Source organism: Scyliorhinus torazame, chromosome 6 (genome assembly GCF_047496885.1).
Source record: "Scyliorhinus torazame isolate Kashiwa2021f chromosome 6, sScyTor2.1, whole genome shotgun sequence".
NCBI lineage: Eukaryota > Metazoa > Chordata > Chondrichthyes > Carcharhiniformes > Scyliorhinidae > Scyliorhinus > Scyliorhinus torazame.
Window position 1 is genome coordinate 280158156 of NC_092712.1, and position 24887 is coordinate 280183042.

At 45.2% G+C, this 24887-nt stretch overlaps 1 protein-coding gene across 1 annotated transcript in view; it reads left to right on the forward strand.

Annotated features, from left to right (window-relative positions):
* The window catches only part of LOC140425459 (oxysterol-binding protein-related protein 10-like), a 349560-nt gene that overhangs the window by 129165 nt on the left and 195508 nt on the right, over positions 1-24887 (forward strand). The window contains exon 5 of the mRNA XM_072509757.1: positions 21031-21238. Within this exon, the coding sequence (XP_072365858.1) occupies positions 21031-21238 (208 nt within the window). The remainder of the gene's footprint in view (positions 1-21030; positions 21239-24887) is intronic.

Consider the following 24887-nt stretch of genomic DNA (forward strand, 5'->3'; position numbering starts at 1 on the left):
AGGCATTCTGGGAGTATGGAGGTGATGCGCTTCATGACCAACCTCTCGAGGCACTTCATTACGACTGAAGTCAGGGCCACTTTACGGTAGTCATTGAGGCATGTTGCCTGGTTCTTCTTTAGCACCGGTATGATGGTGGTCTTCATGAAGCAGGTGGGGACTTCGGAGTGGAGTAGGGACAGGTTAAAGATGTCCGCGAACAGTGGACAAGTCCACACAGGCTCTGAGTGCACGACCAGGGATCCCGTCCAGGCCCGTCGCCTTCCGAGGGTTCACTTTCAGGAAGGCCGATCTGACTTTGGAAGCTGTGATGGTGGGTATGGGTGAGTTATGGGCTGCTGGAGCACTCGACAGCGGATTGTTGCTTACCTGTTCGAACCGAGCATAGAATGCATTGAGTTCATCGGGGAGGGGTGCGCTGCCGCCGGAGATGCTGCTCGGCTTCGCTTTGTAGCCCGTTATGCTGTTTAGTCCTTGCCACAATCACCGAGAGTCTGTCTGTGACTCTAGCTTGGTTTGATATTCTCTCTTGGCATCTCGGATGGCTTTGCGGAGGTCGTACCTGGATTTCTTGTATAGGTCAGGGTCGTCTGACTTCAATGTCTCAGATCTGTCCTTCAGTAGGGAGTCAATCTCGCGATTGAACCATGGTTTCCGGTTAGGGAACGTACATACTGCTTTCTACTGTTTAGAGAACCCCAAAGTGTATCATGGAGTTCACCTGACCCACAACTTTTAATAGATTGTGGTATGGGGAGCACACTACAGGTGTGGTACAGTAGAAATGGAAAAGTATTTTTAAAAGTAAAACAATGTTTATTCTATGAACTCAAGTTAACCTTTTTAAAACATACAGTGAACATCTTAGCAACCATCAATTCAAATACAACCCCCAAAGACTACAACACTAAGTAATCCTTAATAACTTCCCAAACAACATCCAGACAAAAGAAACACCTTTTAACAGAAGCACATTAGGTTTACATTCACTACTGACAACATTTATAATTCTGAATTCACCAAATGACCAAGAGATAGTCTTTTGATGGCAGAGAGAACAGCAGTACACCTGCTTGGTCTGGCTTCAGCTCCAACACTGAAAACGAAACTAAAACACACCCTGCAGCCTGCTCAAAAACGAAAGTAAAAAGCTGACAGACAGCCCAGCTCCACCCACACTCTGACATCACTGATAATACCCATTTCTTAAAGGTACTCTCACTACAGATATTTATATACACACCCATTTCTTAAGGTACTCTCACATGACACAAGAGAGGACGATCCAAGATCTCGAGAGAGCCTCAACAGACCAGAGTGTCAGGATCGTAACTCTGGAGGCAGAAGTGAAAAGGTTGGTGGCGGCCCAGGGAATCTTGAAGGGAAAGGTGGGCTAGACAGACTAAGGCTAGCACATGGGAAGGACATAGATCCAGATTCTATCAGGACATTGGGGCTGACCTGGCAAAAAAAAAAAGGGCCGTGTTTAACCAGGCAAAATCGGTGCTTTACAAGAGTAGACTGACCTCTTGGCTGACAAGGCCGTCTGCCAGGAAACATCACAGGCCATAGGCGAGTACATTACTAATAACCAGAAGGAGGAAGTCTCACCTTCCACCTTCTGGGAGGCACTGAAGGGTGTGATCAGAGGAGAAATTATAGCCTACAAGGCTCGCAGAGACAGGGAAGAGAGGGTGGCCAGGCAACAATTGATCGATTCCATTCTGGAGGTCGACAGGAAGTTCTCCGAAGCCCCGACCTTAGAGCTTCTGGCGGTGAGGAAAAAGCTGCAAATGGACTTTAACCTGCTATGCACCAGGAAAGCAGTGCACCAACTCCGCCAGACACGGGGGACCTTCTACGAACACGGAGAAAAGGCTGGCCGCCTAACGGCTCACCAGTTGAGAAAGCAGGCAGCCACGAGGGAAATAGCGCAGATAAAAAAAACAGCGGAGGCAGACTGGTAACTGAGCCAAAAGAGGCCAACCAGGCATTTGAGACCTTTTACCGAGGGCTGTACACCTCTGAGCCCCCAACGGAGGTGCGGGGATGAAACAGTTTCTCAATGGACTGGATATGCCAGTTGTGGGAGAGGACAGGCGGGGGGAAACTGGAAGCAGCAATAGATCTGGGAGAAATCATAGAGAGCATCAGCTCCATGCAGGTGGGGAAGGCGCCGGAACCCAACGGGTTCTCTGCAGACTTCTATTAAAAAAAATTGCGCAGGCCCTGGCCTCTCACCTAAGGGACATGATCGCAGACTCACTAGTGAGGGGTGTTTGTGTGTGTGTGTGGGGGGGGGGGAGGTTTAGAATCCAAGAGTCCTCAAATAAACACTGCAGAGGAGAAAAGTCATGGGCGGTCTGGCACCACAAATTTACAATACTACCACTGGGCAGCAACGGCAGAGAGAGTGAGGGGATGGATACGTGAATCCACCACAGAATGGGTGATGATGGAGGAGTCTACCTGAAAGAGAACGACCCTCGAGGCCTTCGCCATGGCAACGCTTCCATCCTCCCCGACAAAGTATACATCCTGTCCCGTAGTGGTAGCTCCACTAAAGACATAGAACCAGATGAGGCAACATTTCGGATTGACCGAGATGTCCTCCATGGCCCTCATCTGCGGAAACCACAAATTCCCACCAGCCATGCTCGACACCACTTTCAAAAAATGGAGACAGACTGGAGGGGATGCTGGGCACTGGGCATGCTAACAGTGAGGTACTTTTACATGGGAGACAGACTGGTGACACTGAGCGAACTGACTGAAGACCTGGAACTACCCACATGACAGGAACTGAGGCACCTTCAGGTAAAGTATTTTCTCTGCAAGGATACACCAGGGCCCCGAGAACCACATTATTAGAGGACCTGATCAACACGGACAGTGAGGAAGGAGGAAACTGCGGGAAAACCTATGGACAGCTACTGGACAGGGCGAGACTACCACTGGGTGAAGCCAGACAGAAGTGGGGACATGAACTGGGGACGGAAGTGGGTTGGGGACTCGAGCGAAGCACTGAGCAGGGCCAACTCCACCTCCTCCTGCTCAAGGCTCAGCCTCAGTTGAAAGTGGTGTACAGAGCACACCTAACCAGAACTCAAATTAACATGTTCTTCCCAGAGGTGGAGGTTAAATGTGAACGATGCCAGGGAGGCCCGGCCCGGCCAACCACAACCACAGGTTCTGGGCTTGCCCCAGACTTGTAGCGTTCTGGACAGTCTTCTTCAAGGTAATGTCCAAGGTTGTGGGGTGAGGGTAGAGCCCTGCCCGAGAGTGGCAATCTTCGGGGTACCAGAACAGTCAAAGCTATACATGAGGAAGACAGCCGATGCCCTAGCTTTCGCTTCCCTAATCGCATGCTGGAGAATCCTGCTCTGCTGCCGATCAGCAGCACCACCCACAGCTGCAGAGTGGCTGGCTGACCTGGTGGAATTTCTCCATCTGGAGAAGATCAAGTACATCATCTGAGGGTCGGAAGAAGGTTTCCTCAAAGCATGGTGGCAATTCGTCGACCTGTTCCAAGACCTGTTCGAGGCCAACAGCGATGAGGGAAAGAGTGAGATGGGGGAGAGCAGACAGAAATACACATCACTTGAGAGGTACAAAAAGCAGGAGGAGAGGAAATGAGGAGGAAACTCTGGAACTACAGGAAGAAGCATGGAGGAGGGAGAGGGGGGTGGTATGAAGCTCCCCCTCCCAGCCAACCCACAAGGCCTGCAACAGAAAACACAGAAGGAAGAGAGGGTGGAAGGGGAGAACAGGAGCTCAGGACAGAACACCTGCGGAAGAGAGGGATGCCAGGGGGGAGGGGAGGGGGGCAGGGAAAGGATATATCAAGAAAGATTCTATGTACTTGAGAACTGTATAAACTGTAGATATCGGCCGCAATGTTTTACTGTGTAAAATTGAAAACACCAATAAAAATACTAAAAAATCAAGAAGGCAAATGGTATCCTGGCCTTCATTGTGAGAGGATTACAGTCCAGGCTGTGGAGTGAGGCGATGCGTAGGGTAAATTCAACCACCTCATGCATGAGGAAGAGCTTGATTCAGTTCAAGGTAGTGCAGGGTACATATGACCCAGGCGAGGATGACTGCACAACGTTCAGAACCATTCGATTGGTTCTTCCAAAGGGTGGCCGATGAATGCGAGAAGTGTGGGTGTGTGGTGGCGAATATTGTGCACATGTTCTGTAGTTGTGAGAAGATGGCGAGCTACTGGTGTTTGGTACATTATCTAAGATTGTAGGGGTGGAGGTCAGGCTGGATCCAATAGTGGCTATCTTTGGGTTATCGGATATGCTGGAGGGAAGGGGCCCTATGTTGGGGCCTTCGTCTCTAATTTCCCGGTGAAAGATCTTGCTGAATTGGAGGTCGGATATGCCGCCAGGCGTGACGCTTGGCTGGGGGGCTTGTACGATTTTCTCTAATTGGAAAAGATTAAATTAAATTAAATTCGAGTTGGGGGGTTCAGCAGAGGGCTTCCAGACGCAGTGGGGGTTGCTTATGATTATGTTTGAGGAACTGTTTGTCGCGGGGCGGTAAAAAGGGGAAAATTGTACAAACTGTGGACCGAGAGTTTGTGGAGTGTGTTTTTGTATATGTTGTTGCTTTTTACACATGCTTGGAATAAAATACATATTAAAAAAAATCTCTGCAAGATATTTGTCTTAACCGATTGCACTCGGCCCGCCAGGGATAATGGGAGACCGTCCGATCTTTGCAAGTCTGCTTTGGCCTTTGCCACCGGGTTTTATAATTCAACCTCCGAAGTTTCCCCCAGTCCCTTGCTATCTGGACACCCAAATACCAAAATTTACTTCCAGCTAGCTGGAATGGCACTCCTCTCTCTGTTTCAGCAACCAACCACAAAGTATTCACTCTTTCCTGTATTTATCTTGTAACCAGAGAAGACCTTAAAACGCTGCAAGATTCACATAATATCTATTGACGCCTCCGGATCCCTCACATAAGTCGTCGGCGTACAGCGAGACCGTGTTTCATCCCTCCTCTAACTGTTCCTCACCATATATGCGAGAACCTGAAGGCCATGGCTAATGACTGTTATGCTAGTGCAAACAGGAAAGGGTACAACGGACATCCCTGTCTCGTACCATGGCAGAGACGAAAGGGGGCAGAGGCCACTTTATTAGTGCAAACACTGGCAAATGGGGCCATATATAACCACCGCACCCATGCTACAAAGCCCGGCCCAATTCAAGATTTTTCCAAAACCACAAACAGTCTCACTCTATCCAGTCAAACACCACCTCCGCATCAAACGAGATTATGATCTCCGGTACCTGCCCCACCTGCGTAGCAAGCACCACATTCAACAGTCATCTCACGTTTGCCGTCAACCTTTGGCCCTTAACGAAAACCGTTTGGTCTTTCCACGCCACCTCTGGCAGACAAGGTTCCAGTCATAACGCCAACACCTTAGCTTCAGCTTTGTGTCCACATTTTATAGGGAGATTGGTCAATTGTGCAAGGATCTAAGGGGCCCATGTCTTTTTTCAGGAGCAGGGTAATCAAAAAGCTTAATAGGTCCATGAATTTTTAAAATAAAATTCCACCGGGAACCCGTTGGGTCCTGGGGCTTTCCCTGACTGCGCCTGTTTGATGGTACCCAATTTCAGCAAATCTTTAACGTCCTCTTGTAACTCCTTCTCCACCTTGGGAAACTCTACTTCACCCAGGAATACCACCATATCCGCCCATCCCTTGGAACTTCTGTCTGTAAAAAAAAAAGAAGAAATTTGGTTACGGTCTTAAATACTTCATTTATCTTCTGATCTGAGACCAGCCCCACCGATCCCGTGTCCTAATCTGGCCAATCTCCCTCTCAGCCTCCTGTTTCCGCAGTTGATATACCAGAAGCCGATTTGCCTTTTCTCCATATTCATAAATAGCCCCTTTAGCTCGCCTCAGCTGCTGTTGTAGTGGTCAGATTAAACTGTATTTGCAGCTTTCTCCTCTCCGCTAATAGTTCTTGGGATGAATTGTCTGCATACTTACAATCTATCTCTATGACATTATCTACATTCCCGCTCTCTCCTCACCTCCACCTCTACATGGGCCTTGAAAGAATTTCTCCTCTAATTACAACCACCCCCTTCCCATGCCCCATTTCTTCCGTAAAAGCAATTAATGTGTTTGCTATACCCCCGGGACCAGCAATCATGGCTGGGAATGTTCTACCCTTGGTCTAGCACGCAATTCAGGTCTCCTCCCATATTAAGCTGATAAGTGTCTTGATCAGGTATCCTTGCCAGCAGGTGTTCCATGAACATTGTATCTTCCCAATTTGGGGTGTACACATTTACCAACAGCACCTTCTAACACCCCTGTTACTATAACATACTTCCTTCCCCCATCTGCTAATACCTTCTCAGAATGAAACCGGACCCGTTACTTAATAAGGATCTCCCCCCCCCCCCCCCCCCCCCCCCCCCCCCCCCCCCCCCCCAGGCCCTGCGGTCAAACCCGGAGTGGAAATGGCTTACCCAAGCCTTCCGAAGCCGCACCTGATCTCGCTCGCGCATGTGGGTCTCCTGGAGGAATGTCACATCGGCTCTCCAGTTCTTTAAATGAGCAAAAACCCACGCTCCATTCCAGTGACCAGCCTTGTTGGGGTCTCTTTCCCCCCCCCCCCCCCCCCGACCTAAATGGTGGAACAGAAACATATTACTGGTCACTGTCAGTTCCATCCCTTCCCCTTGACCCATTGAGCTTAACAAAACTGACCCGATAAGTCGCAGCCCCATCCCCCACTTCCCCTAACTAGCTAACTTTCTAGTGCTAGTAAGGTGACTAGCGCACTCCTGGGTCCTACCTGTTCCTTAACCATTGCCTTGATATCTGTCCCAAGCACGTTTCCCTCCTGATCTTTCCTGCCCATAGTAAACAAAGGCCTTAAACTGAGGAAAGACACCCCCGTCGTCCCAGCATCTATGCCCGTAAAAAAGGATAATCTTAAAAAACAGAAGAGGAAACAACTCCATACAAGCACATCCACCATAATCCAACTCAACACCTTAACAACATGAACAAAATCAATGAAATATTAAGACCCCAACCGCCCGCCCGTATTTCTCAAACCGTGTTCAGACCACAATTTTTGATAAAGCTCTCCGCCTGCTCAGGAGTTTTGAAATAGAAATCTTTTGATGCAAATGTGACCATCAATTTTGTTGGGTACACAACCCCAAATTGCACTCCTCGATTAAACAGGACCGTCTTCACCATGTTGAAGGCCGTCCGTAGTTTTGCCAGTTCCGTGCCAATGTCCTGGTAAGTCCTTACCATATTGCCGACCCAGCTGATGTTATGGGCTTTCTTGACCCATTCCAGAACCCGCTTCTTGCTCTGGAAACTGAAACCGAATGATCACCGTTCAAGATGGCTCATTTGGTTGCAGTTTCTGCCTCAGGGCCATGTGTATCCTGTCGAACTCCGGCACAGCTAATGCCTCATCACCGCTCATCTATTGGGAGAACTTTGCAGCAAAGCATTCGGTCTGCCTTCGCCCTCAAATCCCTCGGGTAGACCCACCAGCCTTTGGTTAATGCGCCTGGACCTATTTTCTGAATCATCCAGTTTTGCTTTGAGGCCCTTGTTCCTGTCTCTGATTATTGCCATTTCAGCTTCCAGGGATGCAAGTCTGTCCTCGTGCTGGGATAAGGCCTCATCCACATTTTCAATTTCTCTGCCTGCGCATCTAACGCTTGGTTTGTTTCCTTCAGTTGCTCCCTGACTGGGCCCACTGACTGGGCCCAAAGCTTCCTCCACCGTGGTTTTTAATGAAGCCTTCAATTCCTAACCATGCTCTTAAGAACATAAGAACTAGGAGTAGGCCATCTGGCCCCTTGAGCCTGCTCCGCCATTCAATGAGATCATGGCTGATCTTTCGTGGACTCGGCTCCACTTTCCGGCCTGAACACTATAACCCTTAATCCCTTTATTCTTCAAAAAACTATCTATCTTTATCTTAAAAACATTTAATGAAAGAGCCTCTACTGCTTCACTGGGCAAGGAATTCCATAGATTCACAACCCTTTGGGTGAAGAAGTTCCTCCTAAACTCAGTCCTGAATCTACTTCCCCTTATTTTGAGGCTATGCCCCCTAGTTCTGCTTTCACCCGCCAGTGGAAGTAACCTGCCCGCATCTATCCTATCTATTCCCTTCATAATTTTATATGTTTCTATAGGATCCCCCCTCATCCTTCTAAATCCCAACGAGTACAGTCCCAGTCTACTCAACCTCTCCTCGTAATCCAACCCCTTCAGGTCTGGGATTAACCTAGTGAATATCCTCTGCCCACCTTCCAGTGCCAGTACGTCCTTTCTCAAGTAAGGAGACCAAAACTGAACACAATACTCCAGGTGTGGCCTCACTAACTCCTTATACAATTGCAGCATAACCTCCCTAGTCTTAAACTCCATCCCTCTAGCAATGAAGGACAAAATTCCATTCACCTTCTTAATCACCTGTTGCACCTGTAAACCAACTTTTTGCGACTCATGCACTAGCACGTCCAGGTCTCTCTGCACAGCAGCATATTTTAATATATCATTTAAATAATAATCCCTTTTGCTATTATTCCTACCAAAATGGATAACCTCACATTTGTCAACATTGTATTCCATGTGCCAGACCCTAGCCCATTCACTTAGCCTATCCAAATCCCTCTGCAGACTTTCAGTATCCTCTGCACTTTTTGCTTTAGTGTCATCTGCAAACTTGGACACATTGCCCTTGGTCCCCAACTCCAAATCATCTATGTAAATTGTGAACAATTGTGGGCCCAACACTGATCCCTGAGGGACACCACTAGCTACTGATTGTCAACCAGAGAAACACCCATTATTCCCCACTCTTTGCTTTCTATTAATTAACCAATCCTCTATCCATGCTACTACTTTACCCTTAATGCCATGCATCTTTATGTTGTGCAGCAACCTTTTGTGTGGCACCTTGTCAAAGGCTTTCTGGAAATCCAGATATACCATATCCATTGGCTCCCCGTTATCTACCGCACTGGTAATGTCCTCAAAAAATTCCACTAAATTAGTTAGGCTCGACCTGCCCTTTATGAACCCATGCTGCGCCTGCCCAATGGGACAATTTCCATCCAGATGCCTCGCTATTTCTTCCTTGATGACAGATTCCAGTATCTTCCCTACTACTTCCCTACTAGATGTTAAGCTCACTGGCCTATAATTACCCGCTTTCTGCCTACCTCCTTTTTTAAAATAGTGTCGCGTTTGCTAATTTCCAATCCGCCAAGACCACCCCAGAGTCTAGTGAATTTTGGTAAATTATCACTAGTGCATTTGCAATTTCTCTAGCCACCTCTTTTAGCACTCTGGGATGCATTCCATCAGGGCCAGGCGACTTGTCTACCTTTAGCCCCACTAGCTTGCCCATAACTACCTCCTTAGTGATAACAATCATCTCAAGGTCCTCACCTGTCATCGCCTCATTTCTATCAGTCACTGGCATGTTATTTGTGTCTTCCACTGTGAAGACCGACCTAAAAAACCTGTTCAGTTACTCAGCCATTTCCTCATCTCCGATTATTAAATCTCCCTTCTCATCCTCTAAAGGACCAATATTTACCTTAGCCACTCTTTTTTTGTTTTATATATTTGTAGAAATTTTTACTATCTTTTTATATTCTGAACAAGTTTACCCTCATAATCTATCTTACTGTTCTTTATAGCTTTTTTAGTAGTTTTCTGTTGCCCCCGAAAGATTTCCCAGTCCTCTAGTCTCCCACTAATTTTTGCCACTTTGTATGCTTTTTCCTTCAATTTGATAACTCTCCCTTATTTCCTTAGATATCCATGGTCGATTTTCCCTCTTTCTACTGTCCTTCCTTTTTGTTGGTATAAAGCTTTGCTGAGCATTGTGAAAAATCGCTTGGAAGGTTCTCCACTGTTCCTCAACTGTTTCATCATAAAGTCTTTGCTCCCAGTCTACCTTAGCTAGTTCTTCTCTCACCCCATTGTAATCTCCTTTGTTTAAGCACAAAACACTAGTGTTTGATTTTACCTTCTCACCCATCTGTATTTTAAATTCCACCATATTATGACCGCTTCTTCTGAGAGGATCCCTCACTATGATATCATGAATCAATCCTGTCTCATTACACAGGATCAGATCTAGGACCGCTTGTTCCCTCGTAGGTTCCATTACATACTGTTCTAGGAAACTATCGCGGATACATTCTATAAATTCCTCCTCCAGGCTGCCTTGACCGACCTGGTTAAACCAATCGACATGTAGATTAAAATCCCCCATGATAACTGCTGTACCATTTCTACATGCATCCGTTATTTCTTTGTTTATTGCCTGCCCCACCATAATGTTACTATTTGGTGGCCTATAGACTACTCCTATCAGTGACTTTTTCGCCTTACTATTCCTGATTTCCACCCAAATGGATTCAACCTTACCCTCCATAGCACCGATGTCATCCCTTACTATTGCCCGGATGTCATCCTTGAATAACAGAGCTACATCACCTCCCTTACCATCCACTCTGTCCTTCCGAATAGTTTGATACCCTCGGATATTTAACTCCCAGTCATGACCATCCTTTAACCATGTTTCAGTAATGGCCACTAAATCATAGTCATTCACGATGATTTGCGCCATCAACTCATTTACCTTATTCCGAATACTACGAGCATTCAGGTAAAGTACACTTATGTTGGCTTTTTTTACCTCTGTTCTGAATCTTAACACCTCGATCAGTAACCTCTCCTAAGTTACATTTCCTCTTAACTTTTCTCCTAATTTTCCTTGTCGTTGAACCCATATCTTCATGTAACAACCTGTCGCTTACCATTAATGTTTTTACTTCCCGTTTTATTCCTTTGAGTATTACTTGGCCTATTCACTGAGCTCCCCTCAGTCACTGTACCTTGTACTGTCACCCTTTTTGATTTTTGACTATTGCTTCTCTGCCTTGCACTTTCCCCCTTACTGCCTTTTGTTTCTATCCCTGTTTTACTACCTTCCAACTTCCTGCATTGGTTCCCATCTCCCTGCCACATTAGTTTAAACCCTCCCCAACAACTCTTGCAAACAACCCCCCAGGACATCGGTTCCAGTCCTGCCCAGGTGCAGACCGTCCGGTTTGTACTGGTTCCACCTCCCCTAGAACCGGTTCCAATGCCCCAGGAATTTGAATCCCTCCCCCTGACACCATCTCTCGAGCCACGCATTCATCCTATCTATCCTGACATTCCTACTCTGACTGGCTCGTGGCACTGGTAGGAATCCTGAGATTACTACCTTTTGAGGTCCTACTTTTTAGTTTAACTCCTAACTCCCTCGTCCCGCTTTTTACCTGTATCGTTGGTGCCTAAGTGTACCACATCAGCTGGCTGTTCACCCCCTCTCCGAGACATCCTTGACCCTTGCACCAGGGAGGCAACATACCATCCTGGAGTCTCGATTGCGTCCGCAGAACCGCCTGTCTATTCCCCTTACGATTGACTCGCCTATCACTATAGCCCTGCCATTCTTCTTCCTGCCCAGCTGCGCAGCAGAGCCACCCACGATGCCGTGAACTTGGCTGCTGCTGCCTTCCCCTGGTGAGCCATCTCCCTCAACATTATCCAAAGCGGTATATCTGTTTTGCAGGGAGTTGACCGCAGGGGACACCTGCACTGCCTTCCTATTCTTGCTCTGTCTTTTGGTCACCCATTTTCTATCTCCCTCAGTAACTTTCACCTGCGGTGTGGCCAACTCACTAAACGTGCTATCCACGACGTCCTCAGCATCGTGGATGCTCCAAAGTGAGTCCATCCGCAGCTCCAGAGCCGTCAAGCGGTCTAACAGGAGCTGCAACTGGACACACGTCTTGCACGTGGAGGACCCAGGGACAGGGGACGTGTCCCTGATCGCACACGAGGAGCATGACACGGGTCTGGGGCCTCCTGCCATGTCTTAAACCTTAGGTAAACTTATACAAGTACAATTCCAAAAAACGAAAGAAAAAATAAATTATTTAGACAATGAAAAGAAAAACTACTTACCAGTCACTTACCAGGGATAAAAAGCCCCCCCCCCCCCAAGCTTTGAATTCTCACCTAGATTCAAATTCCCAAACTCACTCTTGGTTGTGTCTTCACTGGCTCACTGGGAGAACTCATTGGGAGTAAGATAAAAGTTCCTCTTTTTAAATTGGCCTGAGTTGACTTCCCTCCCCCACCTGCTTTTAGATCAAAGTACATTAAAGTGACTGACACTTAACTGCCAACCAGTTATGTGAGTGGGTGGGGCAGCCATTGTTAACCTACACTGCACAATTCTAGATTAATTTAAACTCCTGAAATTTGAAAGGAACAGTCTTACCGATTGGATTGGATTCAATTCCCACCTAGATTCAAATTCCCAAACTCACTCTTGGTTGTGTCTCACTCTGGCTGTGACTTCTCTGGCTCACTGGGAGAGCTCACTTGAAGCATTCATCCATTTCTCCACCAATTTTAAAAAATTCTCTGGCTACCACCCCTGCCATTATGTTAAGGGTGATGGGCATGGCCACTTCCTCTGCCATCTTTGATGCCTCCTTGTTCGGGCTCGACATCTGCAACTTCACCTCTCCACTCCTCTTCGATGTTAATTTTGACATTGCACGATTTCCAGCTGATTGCTCTGCCGGGCAAGTCCGTTTATATATTTTTTTTTAAATCCTAGAATTGGGAAGATAAGTCCAAAGTGCCGGAGCCTTTTTTTAAATTGTATTATGGGAGGTGGACGTCTGTGGTTAGACCAACTTTTATTGCCTATCCCTAGTTGCCTTCTTGAACCGCTGCAGTCCTTTAGATGTAGGTACACCCACTGTGCTGTTAGGGAGAGAGTTCTAGCATTTTTCCCCAGTGACAGTCGTGGTTGAGTGACTTGGAGGGGAGCCTCCAGGTGGTGGGGTTCCCAGGTTTCTGCTGCTCTTGTCCTTCTAGATGGTTCAGTTACTGCAGTGCATTTTGTAGATGGTACACACGGCTGCCACTGTTCATCGGTGGTGTAATTTTAATGTTTGTGGAAGGAGAAGCAATCCAGGGCAGCTGCTTTGTCCTGGATGGTGATGAGCCTCTTGAGTGTTGTTGAAGCTGCACTTATCCAGGCAAATGGAGAGTATTCCATTACACTTCTGCATTGTGCCTTGTAGATAGTGGGCATGCTTTGGGAGGTCAGGAGATGAGTTAGTCGCTGCAGGATTCCTAGCCTTTGACTTGTCCTGGTAACTACAGTATTAATATGGCTAGTCCAGTTCAGTTTCTATCAATGGTAACCCCCAGGATGTTGATTGTGGGGGATTCAGTGAAGGTAATGCAATTGAATGTCGAGGGGCAATGGTTGGACCCTCTCTTGCAGGAGATGGTCATTGTCTGGCACTTGTGGGGTGTGGGGTGCGAAAGTAACTTGCCACTTGTCAGCCCAAGCCTGGATATTATCCAGGTCTTCCTGCATTTGGATATGGACTGCTTCATTATCTGAGGAGTCGCGAATGGTGCTGAACATTGTGCAATCATCCGCAAACATCCCTACTTCTGACCTGATGATGGAAGGGAGGTCATTGAAGCAGTGGAAGATCGTTGGGTCTGGAGTTGAGATAATCGACCTCCAACCACCCAACCATCTTCCTTTGTCCCATGTATGCCTCCAACCAGCGGAGAGCTTTCCCCCCCACCCCCCGATTCCAATTGTCTCCTGTTTAGCTAGGGCTCCTTGATGCCATACTCCGTCAAATGCTGCCTTGATGACATGGACAGTCAATCGCCCCTCACCTCTGGCATTTAGCTTTGCCCCTCCGGGAGTTACCCGAGATGTGGCCGCTGCTTTATGCCGCCGGACTGAAAGTTGGGTTGAAAGAATCATTATAAACACACATGGGGGTTACACTCCTACATGAAGCTGCCCTAGGGGGTGACACCTTCAAAAATCTTCCAAGCAAAAATAAAATTTCACAAGGAGTGCTACGTTGCTTGTTAATCAGGATGATATGTTGATCATGAGACTGCAACGGAAGAGGGGAGTCATCGATTGTTGGCTGAAATGTTAAAAATGTTCGATGATCACAACGTGAAGTTGAAAAGAATCAAGTGTCCCTTTGTGTAGACTGAGGTAGTGTACCTTGGATTGAACAATGAAAAGGGGTGCAGCCGGTGAAAGATAATTAAAAAAAAACTGAATTCAATGTCTAATTAATGATGGCTGTGAAACAATTGCAGATTGTCATGAAAGTGTCCCTTAGGGAAGGAAATCTGTCATCACCCAGTGTGACCTACATGTGACTCCAGACCCACAACAATATGGTTGACGTTTAAAAAAAATATATATTTTATTAAACATTTCAGATTTAACAAAGATGATCTGAACTACATTACAACTATGAAAATTGTTCAAACATGGGGTTGACTTTTAAATGCTCTCTGAAATGGCCAAGCAAAGCCACTCAGTTCAAGAGCAATTAGGGATGGTCAATAAATGCTGGCTGTGCAAATTAATTTTTTTAAAAACTCAATTTCTGCCTGAGATTCCAAAAGCGTTAGCTTCACTGCATTAAGAAAGGTGTGAAATGGGTATTGTCCAAATGGTAATAGGATGTGGATCATTCAGATGACGCTTAACCAGTCATTCGCTTGTCATGCATGGCAATACTAGTAACAATCTGAAGCTAGCACATGATGTTTCAAATTATGAGGTTGGAGGAGTGATCAGCCATGTCAGACGTTCATCTCCTCGTGCCTCCTGATCAAGAGTGATTGCAACCACATGGAAACACTTCAAAATCATGCATGGAATTTTAAAAATAGCCAATTTCTGTTTAGCAGAGACATCACGTTAGTAATAGATCACAGTTATTCCAGGACCAAAGTCTACTCTGGTAAGAAATAGGAGCAGGAGTCAGCCATTTGGCCACTCGAGCGTGCTCTGCCATTCAATAGATCATAAGTGAACCTTAAGTGTAGGCCCAACATGCTTTGCCTTTCCTCATAAGTCAACTCCATCCCACATATCAGCCGCATGAACCTTCTCTGAGCTACTTCCAATGAAATTGTTGGAAATCATCTCTTTTTAAACTATATTGTTTTGTAAATATGGAAAGACATGCATTATATGGACACTTGGATGTTGGCCTTTGAAAGAAGATCTTAAGTTCACCTTGGACTGGGAGCGATCCTGCCTTCTTCCAACAAATCATGCATGGTATTTGAGAAAAATCTGTTAGTTTTGAGCTACAATCATTTTAATTGGTGGGGGAGGGGAGAAAAAGTGGGGGGTGGGAGAGAAAAAGTGAAAGGCAAATGCTAATGACTTTCTGGGAATTACGTGGCAGACCCAATCTTTAAGATTTGAATCTTCTTGGGGAATAAGTCTCTGTCTTAATCTTGCCTGAAATTGTGTGTGGTTCTCTGAGCGTAACTTGTCTGCATTTGGACTTGCAAAGCTGAGACCAGAAGAATTTAACTGGCCCTATATTCTCTCTTATGCGAAAGTCCTGTTGACTTTCAGATATTCACCAGGACTTCACACGAGGGAACTGTAGGTCAACCGTGTCAGGACCCTGCGAACTGTAGCCTTTATTTTATAATGTCTATTCTTTCAAGCCTTTCTCTGCAGGGACCCCCTGTGTGTGTACATTTGTGTGCACGTGTGCTGGGTACAAATGTCTGCTAACCAGGTTTTTGCAGCTTCACAAAGGTTTTTTTATTTTATAATAAACAATGATTGAAAGTTTATTGAAAGAAGCCTGGTTAAAGTCTCTCTTATTCTGCATACCAGTAGAGGAGGTAAACAATTGGCCATTTTGGTGAGCAAATTGAAATGGCAGAGTAGTAGGGCAAGATTGTATGATCATTTCTCCCATCCCGGTAGTAATACAATTATATTCCTCATGTAAAGAGCTCAAAACTGTACAAAATACGTCAGATGTTGAGTATTGCTGCAAAAGAGACATGCTCTCAAAGCTTTTTGGCATGCACACATCAGGACAGCTTGCAAGAAATTACCAACAATTAAGGGGTGCAGCAATTTAAACTGCATGAGAAGAGATTGGTGGAGACATTTCTTTAGAGAATGCAGCATGGAATAGTTAATTGTCCAGTTTTGTTCAAATTCAAACAGGGCAGGTTGATTCTGGTCAAGCCATTGCCCCGGGAAATGAACCAGGGAATGTATTCCACAAGGTTTTGTGTAGTTGGAAAAGGTACAATGTGGGACATATCCCTTTTGTCACGACCTTTACTCTCCATTCCGCTTGAAACAAAGGCTAGCCAACAATCCATTTGCTTTCCCAATCCCCAAGTAACTTCTTGTGATTCATACACCAGGACACCCAGATCCCTTGGTATTAGGTTCTGCAGTCTCGATTAAAATAATGTTATGCTTTTCTATTCTTTCTGCCAAAGTGGACAAGCTCAAATTTTCCCACATACTCCCATCTGCCACACCTTTGCCCACTCACTTACCTATCTATATCCCTTCACTCCTCACAACTTGCTTTCCTTCCTTATTTCTATCATTTACAAGCTTAGCTACCACACACAGTATAAATAACTTTGTTTGTGTCATTTATATAGTTTGTCAGTAGTTAAGACCGCAGCACTAATCCCCATGGAACTCCATTAATTACAATTTGCAATATCACCCACAACACACTTATCTTGTGTAGTAACCTTTAATGAAGCACTTTATCGAATGCCTTCTGGAAATTTAAACACACCAAATCTACTGGTTTCCAGTTATCCACCCTGCTTGTTACTTCATCAAAGAACTTGTTATGCAAGCCTAACATCGTTCATTTAGAAGCATGGTGTTTTACTTTTAGATGTTGAATTTTAAAAGTAGTTTCAGTGGATGGGAAAAAAAACCTCTGGTAAACATCTAGAGGCTGGTAAGTTGCACAGATATTTCAAAAGGTAATTGCGTTTACTGGATAAAGCCAGAGTATGCAGGACAGCATGGTGGCCCAGTGATTAGCTCTTCTGCCTATGGCGCTGAGGAGCCAGGTTCGATCCCGGCCCCGGGTCATTGTCTGTGTGGAGTTTGCACCATTCTCCCTGTGTCTGCATGGGTTTCACCCCCACAACCCAAAGATGTGCAGGTTAGGTGGATTAGCCACACTAAATTGCCCCTTAATCGGGAAAAAAAAATTGGGTATTCTAAATTTATTTTTAACAACTCTCCACCATATAATTTACAATACTGAGTCATAAAACAGCAGATGTTCTTATTTAGTTGGAGACATGGGTGCGATTTAATGCCCCCAAAATATCCCATTTTGGGTGCATAAAGCGGGGTGTTTCTAGGCGCCTGCAGACCCGATCTCCAAACCCCCTTGGACCCCCCACCACAGCTCACGGACCCCCCAATGCTCCAACTTACCTGCCAGGGGGTCCTTGAGCCCCACATCATAAATGCGGGGCTTGATGGGCCTGATTCCTGGCATGGACAACCTGGCACCTGGGCACTGCCAGCCTGGCACCCTGGAAGTGCACCTGCCAAATTGGCAGTGCCACCCAGGCACCTTGGCAGTGCCACGGTGTCAGATTGGCAGTGCCCAGGAGCCAATGGGTGTGCCAGGGTACCTCCATACCCAAAGCCCGACCACCTGAGGACCTCTGATGGCCTGGGTGCCCCCCCACACACCCCCGGTGCCGTTATGCCTGGCCCACCTTTGTGTGGACCAGTGCCAAATGCCACCACGGTGAGGTCTCCCAGGTGCGAGCGTTCATTCCTTGGTCTCTTTTGCATTACCTAACCATTAACCGGCTGCAGTAATGAGTTACTCAGTCTAAAATTGTAATAATGAAATGCTGTTTTCTAACCTACTCAGCACTTTTAACTTACATAGAATGTTAGAATGCAGTGAGAACAAATGCTACACCATCATACTTCTACTGACATGCTACAACTTTCAAACAAAATGAGGGTATTTCCAGCATTGCGGCAGACCACTGCAGTATTATCATTTTAATTCAGTTGCTCAAGTGGTGAAGACTTTGGTCCAGTTGTGTTCCAAACCTACACTTAATTGATTTCCTACCTTCAGTTAATACAGGACTTGATATAATTTATATAAGAAGTTGGACAAAAAGGGAAGAATGGAAGATTACCAACCCTATGTTCTTTCAAAAGATACACACATGTTAAAAGAAGTTAGATAAGAGACACCAGAGGCACTATATATCATAATGTGTTTGTTAAAAAAAAAAAGGTATAGTGCCTGGTTGTTAGTGGTGTTAATATGATTCCTATATTTAAAAAGGGAGCTGTAATAAGTCTAGGGAACCATAGCCCAGTTAGCATAACATTGCTGACAGGACAAGTCATGGAATCTTTACTCTTAAAATGTAACAAACACCTCTAGAAACCAAATGGCGATAAAACATAAATCAGCATAAATTTCAATAGGGAAGGTCATGCTTAACCAACCTTAAAGTAACAGTAGCCAAGGATAATGTAGTAAATGTAATATATTTGGATTTTCAAGAGGCTTTTAATAAGGTACAGAATAGTGCACTCATGGCTTCGGTCGGAACATGTGGAGTTGAGGACAAATAACAATGGATAGAAAGCTGGCTACAAATAAAATGGAGAATAATTATTAAGGATAGTTACTCGGATTGACAAAAGATGGAAAATGGTTTTCCACAAGAATCGATGTGCGGGACCCCTATTGTTCAGTATTTTCCTAAATGCTTGAGACGCTGGAACTGGTATTAAAATTTAAAAATCCATGATTAACATCCAGTTCGGATGTATAATTGGACAGAACTTCGGATAACAATGACCGCCAGATTGCAACTCCACTCCTTTTAACTTGTACTAAAATGCAGCTCCAACTCTGGCCGAGGGAGAATAGTGGAGGGCAGCGGGTTCCCTAGGCCTTCAGTGCAGTGCAGAAACTTCGGGGAAGTGAAGCCAGACCTCCCTTTAACGCACTAGCTGTAAACCAGCTCAAAACCTTCCAAATTCATGATCTTTACTACCTAGAATGGCAAGGGTAGCAGATGCATGGGAACATTACCACCTGCAAGTTCCCCTTCAAGTCGCATATCATCCTGACTTGGAACTATGGTTGATGGGGTGCGGTAGTTGGGGACACATGTTGGGTGGTGGGAGGTCAATGGTTGGTCACACTTTAATTACCCAGGAGTTACAAGCAAGTGATTTTAATTCTTCTGCCTTTTCCTGCATAACTAATCGAGTAAGACTCTTGAAACCATCCAAAGTCTCGGTTGAAATTGGAGTATGTAATTGCCCATTGGAAGCTTGAACTTCCCGGACGACCAGTCATTACATGGAGATTATGGGGAGTGCCCACTAGCATATCTGCCGGGGTACCTCTTGGGTATGACTCTCGGAAATCAGAAGCTCTGTGCCAATATATAATGAGAATGAATGCCCAAAGACATTAGTAAACTTGTAGATATATTTTGATATAATTAAGTAAGGTGATGTAAATAAGATGGTTCCACTTGGGAGAAATCCAGTCTTGGGTCAGTAAATATAAAATAGTCAGTAATAAGTCTAATTGGGAATTTGGAAGAAACCTCTTTGCCCAGAGAATAGTTAGAATATGGAAATTTCGTTGAGGTGAATAGCATAGATGCATTTAAAGAGAAGCTTTAAATGTATGAGGGAGAAAGGGATAGACAGATGGGTTGGTGAGTTTAGATGAAGTGAGGTGTGGGTGTGGGAGGCTCATGCACAGCATAGACATTGCTGTGGGCCTGTTGGACTAAATAGCCTATTTCTGTACTGCCTATTCTATGTAATTGTAACCTCTACATTCAAAATTCTTGCCACCCTGCCCTTCGATCGTCTTTCTGAATTTGGAGTGACTTCAAATTTTAAATCCTTGCTTCTGATTGGGATTGATATTAAACCCCTCCCAGATGGATGAGAGTCGCTGGTGGTTTGGGTTAACAATGAAAATTTGTGAAATGCAAGCCTACTGTAAACATGCTTGCCACCATTTTTTTATGATGTTGAGATGCCGGCGTTGGACTGGGGTGAGCACAGTAAGAAGTTTTACAACACCAGGTTAAAGTCCAACAGGTTTGTTTCGATGTCAGCTAGTGACATCGAAACAAACCTGTTGGACTTTAACCTGGTGTTGTAAAACTTCTTACCATTTTTTTAAACAGTGGCTGGTTGTGAGGCGTGCTTGTGCCCTGTCTAGAGAAGCTGGGAACTTCATAGTGATATTTAAATTAGATTTCCATGGACTTCTTATGGCCCTTCAATAATCAGATTAAAATAGCTTGAGTTGGGAAATAAGCAAGGGGCATAGTAGTGAAGGTGGTCAGCTCGACAATGACCCAATATCATGATGTCAATGATGTCAAAATTGCCAAGGGACACAATCCTTTGTGAAATTTCCCAGGCAGCTTGTTATACCATGGGGATTATCTCCTTTGTGTGGCGATTTTCTTTATTTAAAGGTGAATATGAGATTACTTCTTTTTGTTTGGAGCAAAGGAGGATCACACATTCAGTGCAGAGATTTAGGCCACTCAAGAAAGGGTGCCCAAATTTTTGTCGCATAATGGCTACAAATTCACTTAAATGTTTATCACAGTAATCTTAAGCACATTTAAATATTTGAGTTTTGTTAATGTACAATGATTTTCACCTTGCAACATCTTAAACTTAAATTTCTCTTGCTGACTGCGTGAAACAAATTTAGTTTGAGGCATGAAATCTTTCATGGATCATAATCTTGGAATTATTTTAATTTATTCAGATTATGTTTTTATTTTGGTGTGAAGGTGTTAGTGCAATCCTCAATGGTTGCTTAATGAGAAATTTGGCATTTTCTTCTTTGACCTTGATTGGAAAATTAATCTTGTGTATTGCCATTCTTGGAAAAACACTGTCGGGGGAGTTTTGTTTATTTCTGATGGTGATGAATTTCACTGAAATTCACATGTTTTGGCTTCAACAGTTATTCATTTACAGATCCACTAGACTCTTAATTTTTGTTTTAATAGATGATGAACCAGGCAGAAGGACAACAAAAGAGTCTTGTGCATTCAATAGAATCTCTCCCACCTTGTGGGCCTCTATCTGCATTGGATCAAGATTTGCTGCTTTTGAAAGCTACCTCAGCTGCTACCATGAGCTGCCTTGGTGAATGCTTGAACATTCTACAACAAAGTGCACAGCAAGCAGCCCAGCATAGCAAAAGATTGTCAACAGGTAAGTATTATAGTGTTGTGAATCACTGGTAGCCTAGCAGAACACTGGATTCTCAAACCCACCCCAGAACTGTTGGGATCATAGTCCCAGTAGCCTTTTAAAATTTGTTCATGGGATGTGCCAAGATGTGCGGGTACATGGGTTGGCCATACTAAGTTACCCCTTGGTGTCCAAAGATGCAGGTTAGGTGGATTAGTTGTGATCAATGTGCGGGGTTTTAGGGATTGGGTGGGGAAGTGTGCCTGGGTAGAGTCGTGTTTTGGCGGCTACGGTGCACTGTAGGGATTCTATGGATTCTTCTGTGAATTCTATGTGGACCTCGCTGTCAAGACCTGTCCCTAATTCCTTTGATACAGTGGTGGTGAGCTGCCTGCTTGAATCACTGCAGTCCATTTGTTGTATGTGCTTGCACAATCCTATTGGGTAGGGAGTTCCAAGATTTTAACTTGGTGATGATATTTCCAAGTCAGGATGATCTGTAACTTAGAGGGGAGCTTGCAGAAAATTCTGTTCTTATGCACCTTCTTGACAGCGGAGGTTATGAGTTTGAGAGGCACTGTTAAAGAAGCCTTGACAAGTTGCTACAGTATATCTTGCAAATAGTTCACACTAGATCTACAGTGCGCCTGCGTGGAGGGAATTAACGTTTCATGTAATGGATGGTGTGCCAAATATGAAAAAGGTATTATTTGGGATACTAACTCGACACCACAGGGAATATGAGTAATCTCATATTCACCTGTTACCAGAAAGTCTCTACCTTTTTCATCACAGAGACATTTGGGGCGGGATTCTCCACCCCGCCGCGCCACATTTCTGCGCCGACCCGCGCCGGGATTCTCCGTTGTGCCGGCTGGTCAATGGGGTTTCCCATTGTGGGGCACCCCCATGCTGTCGGGAAACCCCCAGGGCTGCCGGCAAAACGGAGAATCACACAGGCGGAGAATTCCGCCCATGATACCAGTTGCAAGGAAATCTAGGTTCCAGACTACACAAATTATTAGTTGAAGGAAAAGTTGTGGTAATATGAAAAGGTAAGATTGGTGGCAGTAATGACGTTTAGATGGTTTTGTTACGCACAGCTGGAAGTTGTAGACATGAATAGAAAATTTGGAGCAAATAAGAGAAACAGTCCTCGAGATATACTGTGGCAGAAATAGGTTGACTACTGTAGAATTTAAACTTGTTGAAGGTTATTTTTAATCCTTGCAAAAACATATACTCTGGATACTGGAAATCTGAAATACGAAAATGCAGCAAATACTCGGATCAGGCAGCATCTGTGGAGAGAGAAATAAGTTAAAATTTCAGATCAATGACTTTTGATCAGAACTATGAAAAGTTTGAAATGTAATATATATTAAGCACATGAAAGGAGAGAGGATGGCAAAAAGAACAACAGTGAAGGTTTGTGATAAGTTGGAAAACAGGAGAGATTAAATGACAAAGGGTTTGGCAGGCTGCACTGTAAACAGAAACTATAGTATATTGAATTGAAAGACCAAGCTGTGGCAGAGGCTTCTCAACAAAGAACAAGAACAAAGAAATGTACAGCACAGGAACAGGCCCTTCGGCCCTCCAAGCCCGTGCCGACCATGCTGCCCGACTAAACTACAATCTTCTACACTTCCTGGGTCCGTATCCCTCTATTCCCATCCTATTCATGTATTTGTCAAGATGCCCCTTAAATGTCACTATCGTCCCTGCTTCCACCACCTCCTCCGGTAGCGAGTTCCAGGCACCCACTACCCTCTGCGTAAAAAAACTTGCCTCGTACATCTACTCTAAACCTTGCCCCTCTCACCTTAAACCTATGCCCCCTAGTAATTGACCCCTCTACCCTGGGGAAAAGCCTCTGACTATCCACTCTGTCTATGCCCCTCATAATTTTGTAGACCTCTATCAGGTCTCCCCTCAACCTCCTTCGTTCCAGTGAGAACAAACCGAGTTTATTCAACCGCTCCTCATAGCTAATGCCCTCCATACCAGGCAACATTCTGGTAAATCTCTTCTGCACCCTCTCTAAAGCCTCCACATGCTTGTGGTAGTGTGGCGACCAGAATTGAACACTATACTCCAAGTGTGGCCTAACTAAGGTTCTATACAGCTGCAACATGACTTGCCAATTCTTATACTCAATGCCCCGGCCAATGAAGGCAAGCATGCCGTATGCCTTCTTGACTACCTTCTCCACCTGTGTTGCCCCTTTCAATGACCTGTGGACCTGTACTCCTAGATGTCTTTGACTTTCAATACTCTTGAGGGTTCTACCATTCACTGTATATTCCCTACCTGCATTAGACCTTCCAAAATGCATTACCTCACATTTGTCCGGATTAAACTCCATCTGCCATCTCTCCGCCCAAGTCTCCAAACAATCTAAATCCTGCTGTATCCTCTGACAGTCCTCATCGCTAATAGCAATTCCACCAACCTTTGTGTCGTCTGCAAACTTACTAATCAGACCAGTTACATTTTCCTCCAAATCATTTATATATACTACAAAGAGCAAAGGTCCCAGCACTGATCCCTGTGGAACACCACTGGTCACAGCCCTCCAATTAGAAAAGCATCCTTCCATTGCTACTCTCTGCCTTCTATGACCTAGCCAGTTCTGTATCCACTTTGCCAGCTCACCCCTGATCCCGTGTGACTTCACCTTTTGTACTAGTCTACCATGAGGGACCTTGTCAAAGGCCTTACTGAAGTCCATATAGACAACATCCACTGCCCAACCTGCATCAATCATCTTAGTGACCTCCTCGAAAAACTCTATCAAGTTAGTGAGACACGACCTCCCCTTCACAAAACCATGCTGCCTCTCACTAATACATCCATTTGCTTCCAAATGGGAGTAGATCCTGTCTCGAAGAATTCTCTCCAGTAATTTCCCTACCACTGAAGTAAGGCTCACCGGCCTGTAGTTCCCTGGATTATCCTTGCTACCCTTCTTAAACAGAGGAACAACATTGGCTATTCTCCAGTCCTCCGGGACATCCCCTGAAGACAGTGAGGATCCAAAGATTTCTGTCAAGGCCTCAGCAATTTCCTCTCCAGCCTCCTTCAGTATTCTGGGGTAGATCCCATCAGGCCCTGGGGACTTATCTACCTTAATATTTTTTAAGACACCCAACACCTCGTCTTTTTGGATCTCAATGTGACCCAGGCTATCTACACACCCTTCTCCAGACTCAACATCTACCAATTTCTTCTCTTTGGTGAATACTGATGCAAAGTATTCATTTAGTACCTCGCCCATTTCCTCTGGCTCCACACATAGATTCCCTTGCCTATCCTTCAGTGGGCCAACCCTTTCCCTGGCTACCCTCTTGCTTTTTATGTACGTGTAAAAAGCCTTGGGATTTTCCTTAACCCTATTTGCCAATGACTTTTCGTGACCCCTTCTAGCCCTCCTGACTCCTTGCTTAAGTTCCTTCCTACTTTCCTTCTATTCCACACAGGCTTCGTCTGTTCCCAGCCTTTTGGCCCTGACAAATGCCTCCTTTTTCTTTTTGACGAAGCCTACAATATCTCTCGTTATCCAAGGTTCCCGAAAATTGCCGTATTTATCCTTCTTCCTCACAGGAACATGCCGGTCCTGAATTCCTTTCAACTGACACTCGAAAGCCTCCCACATGTCAGATGTTGA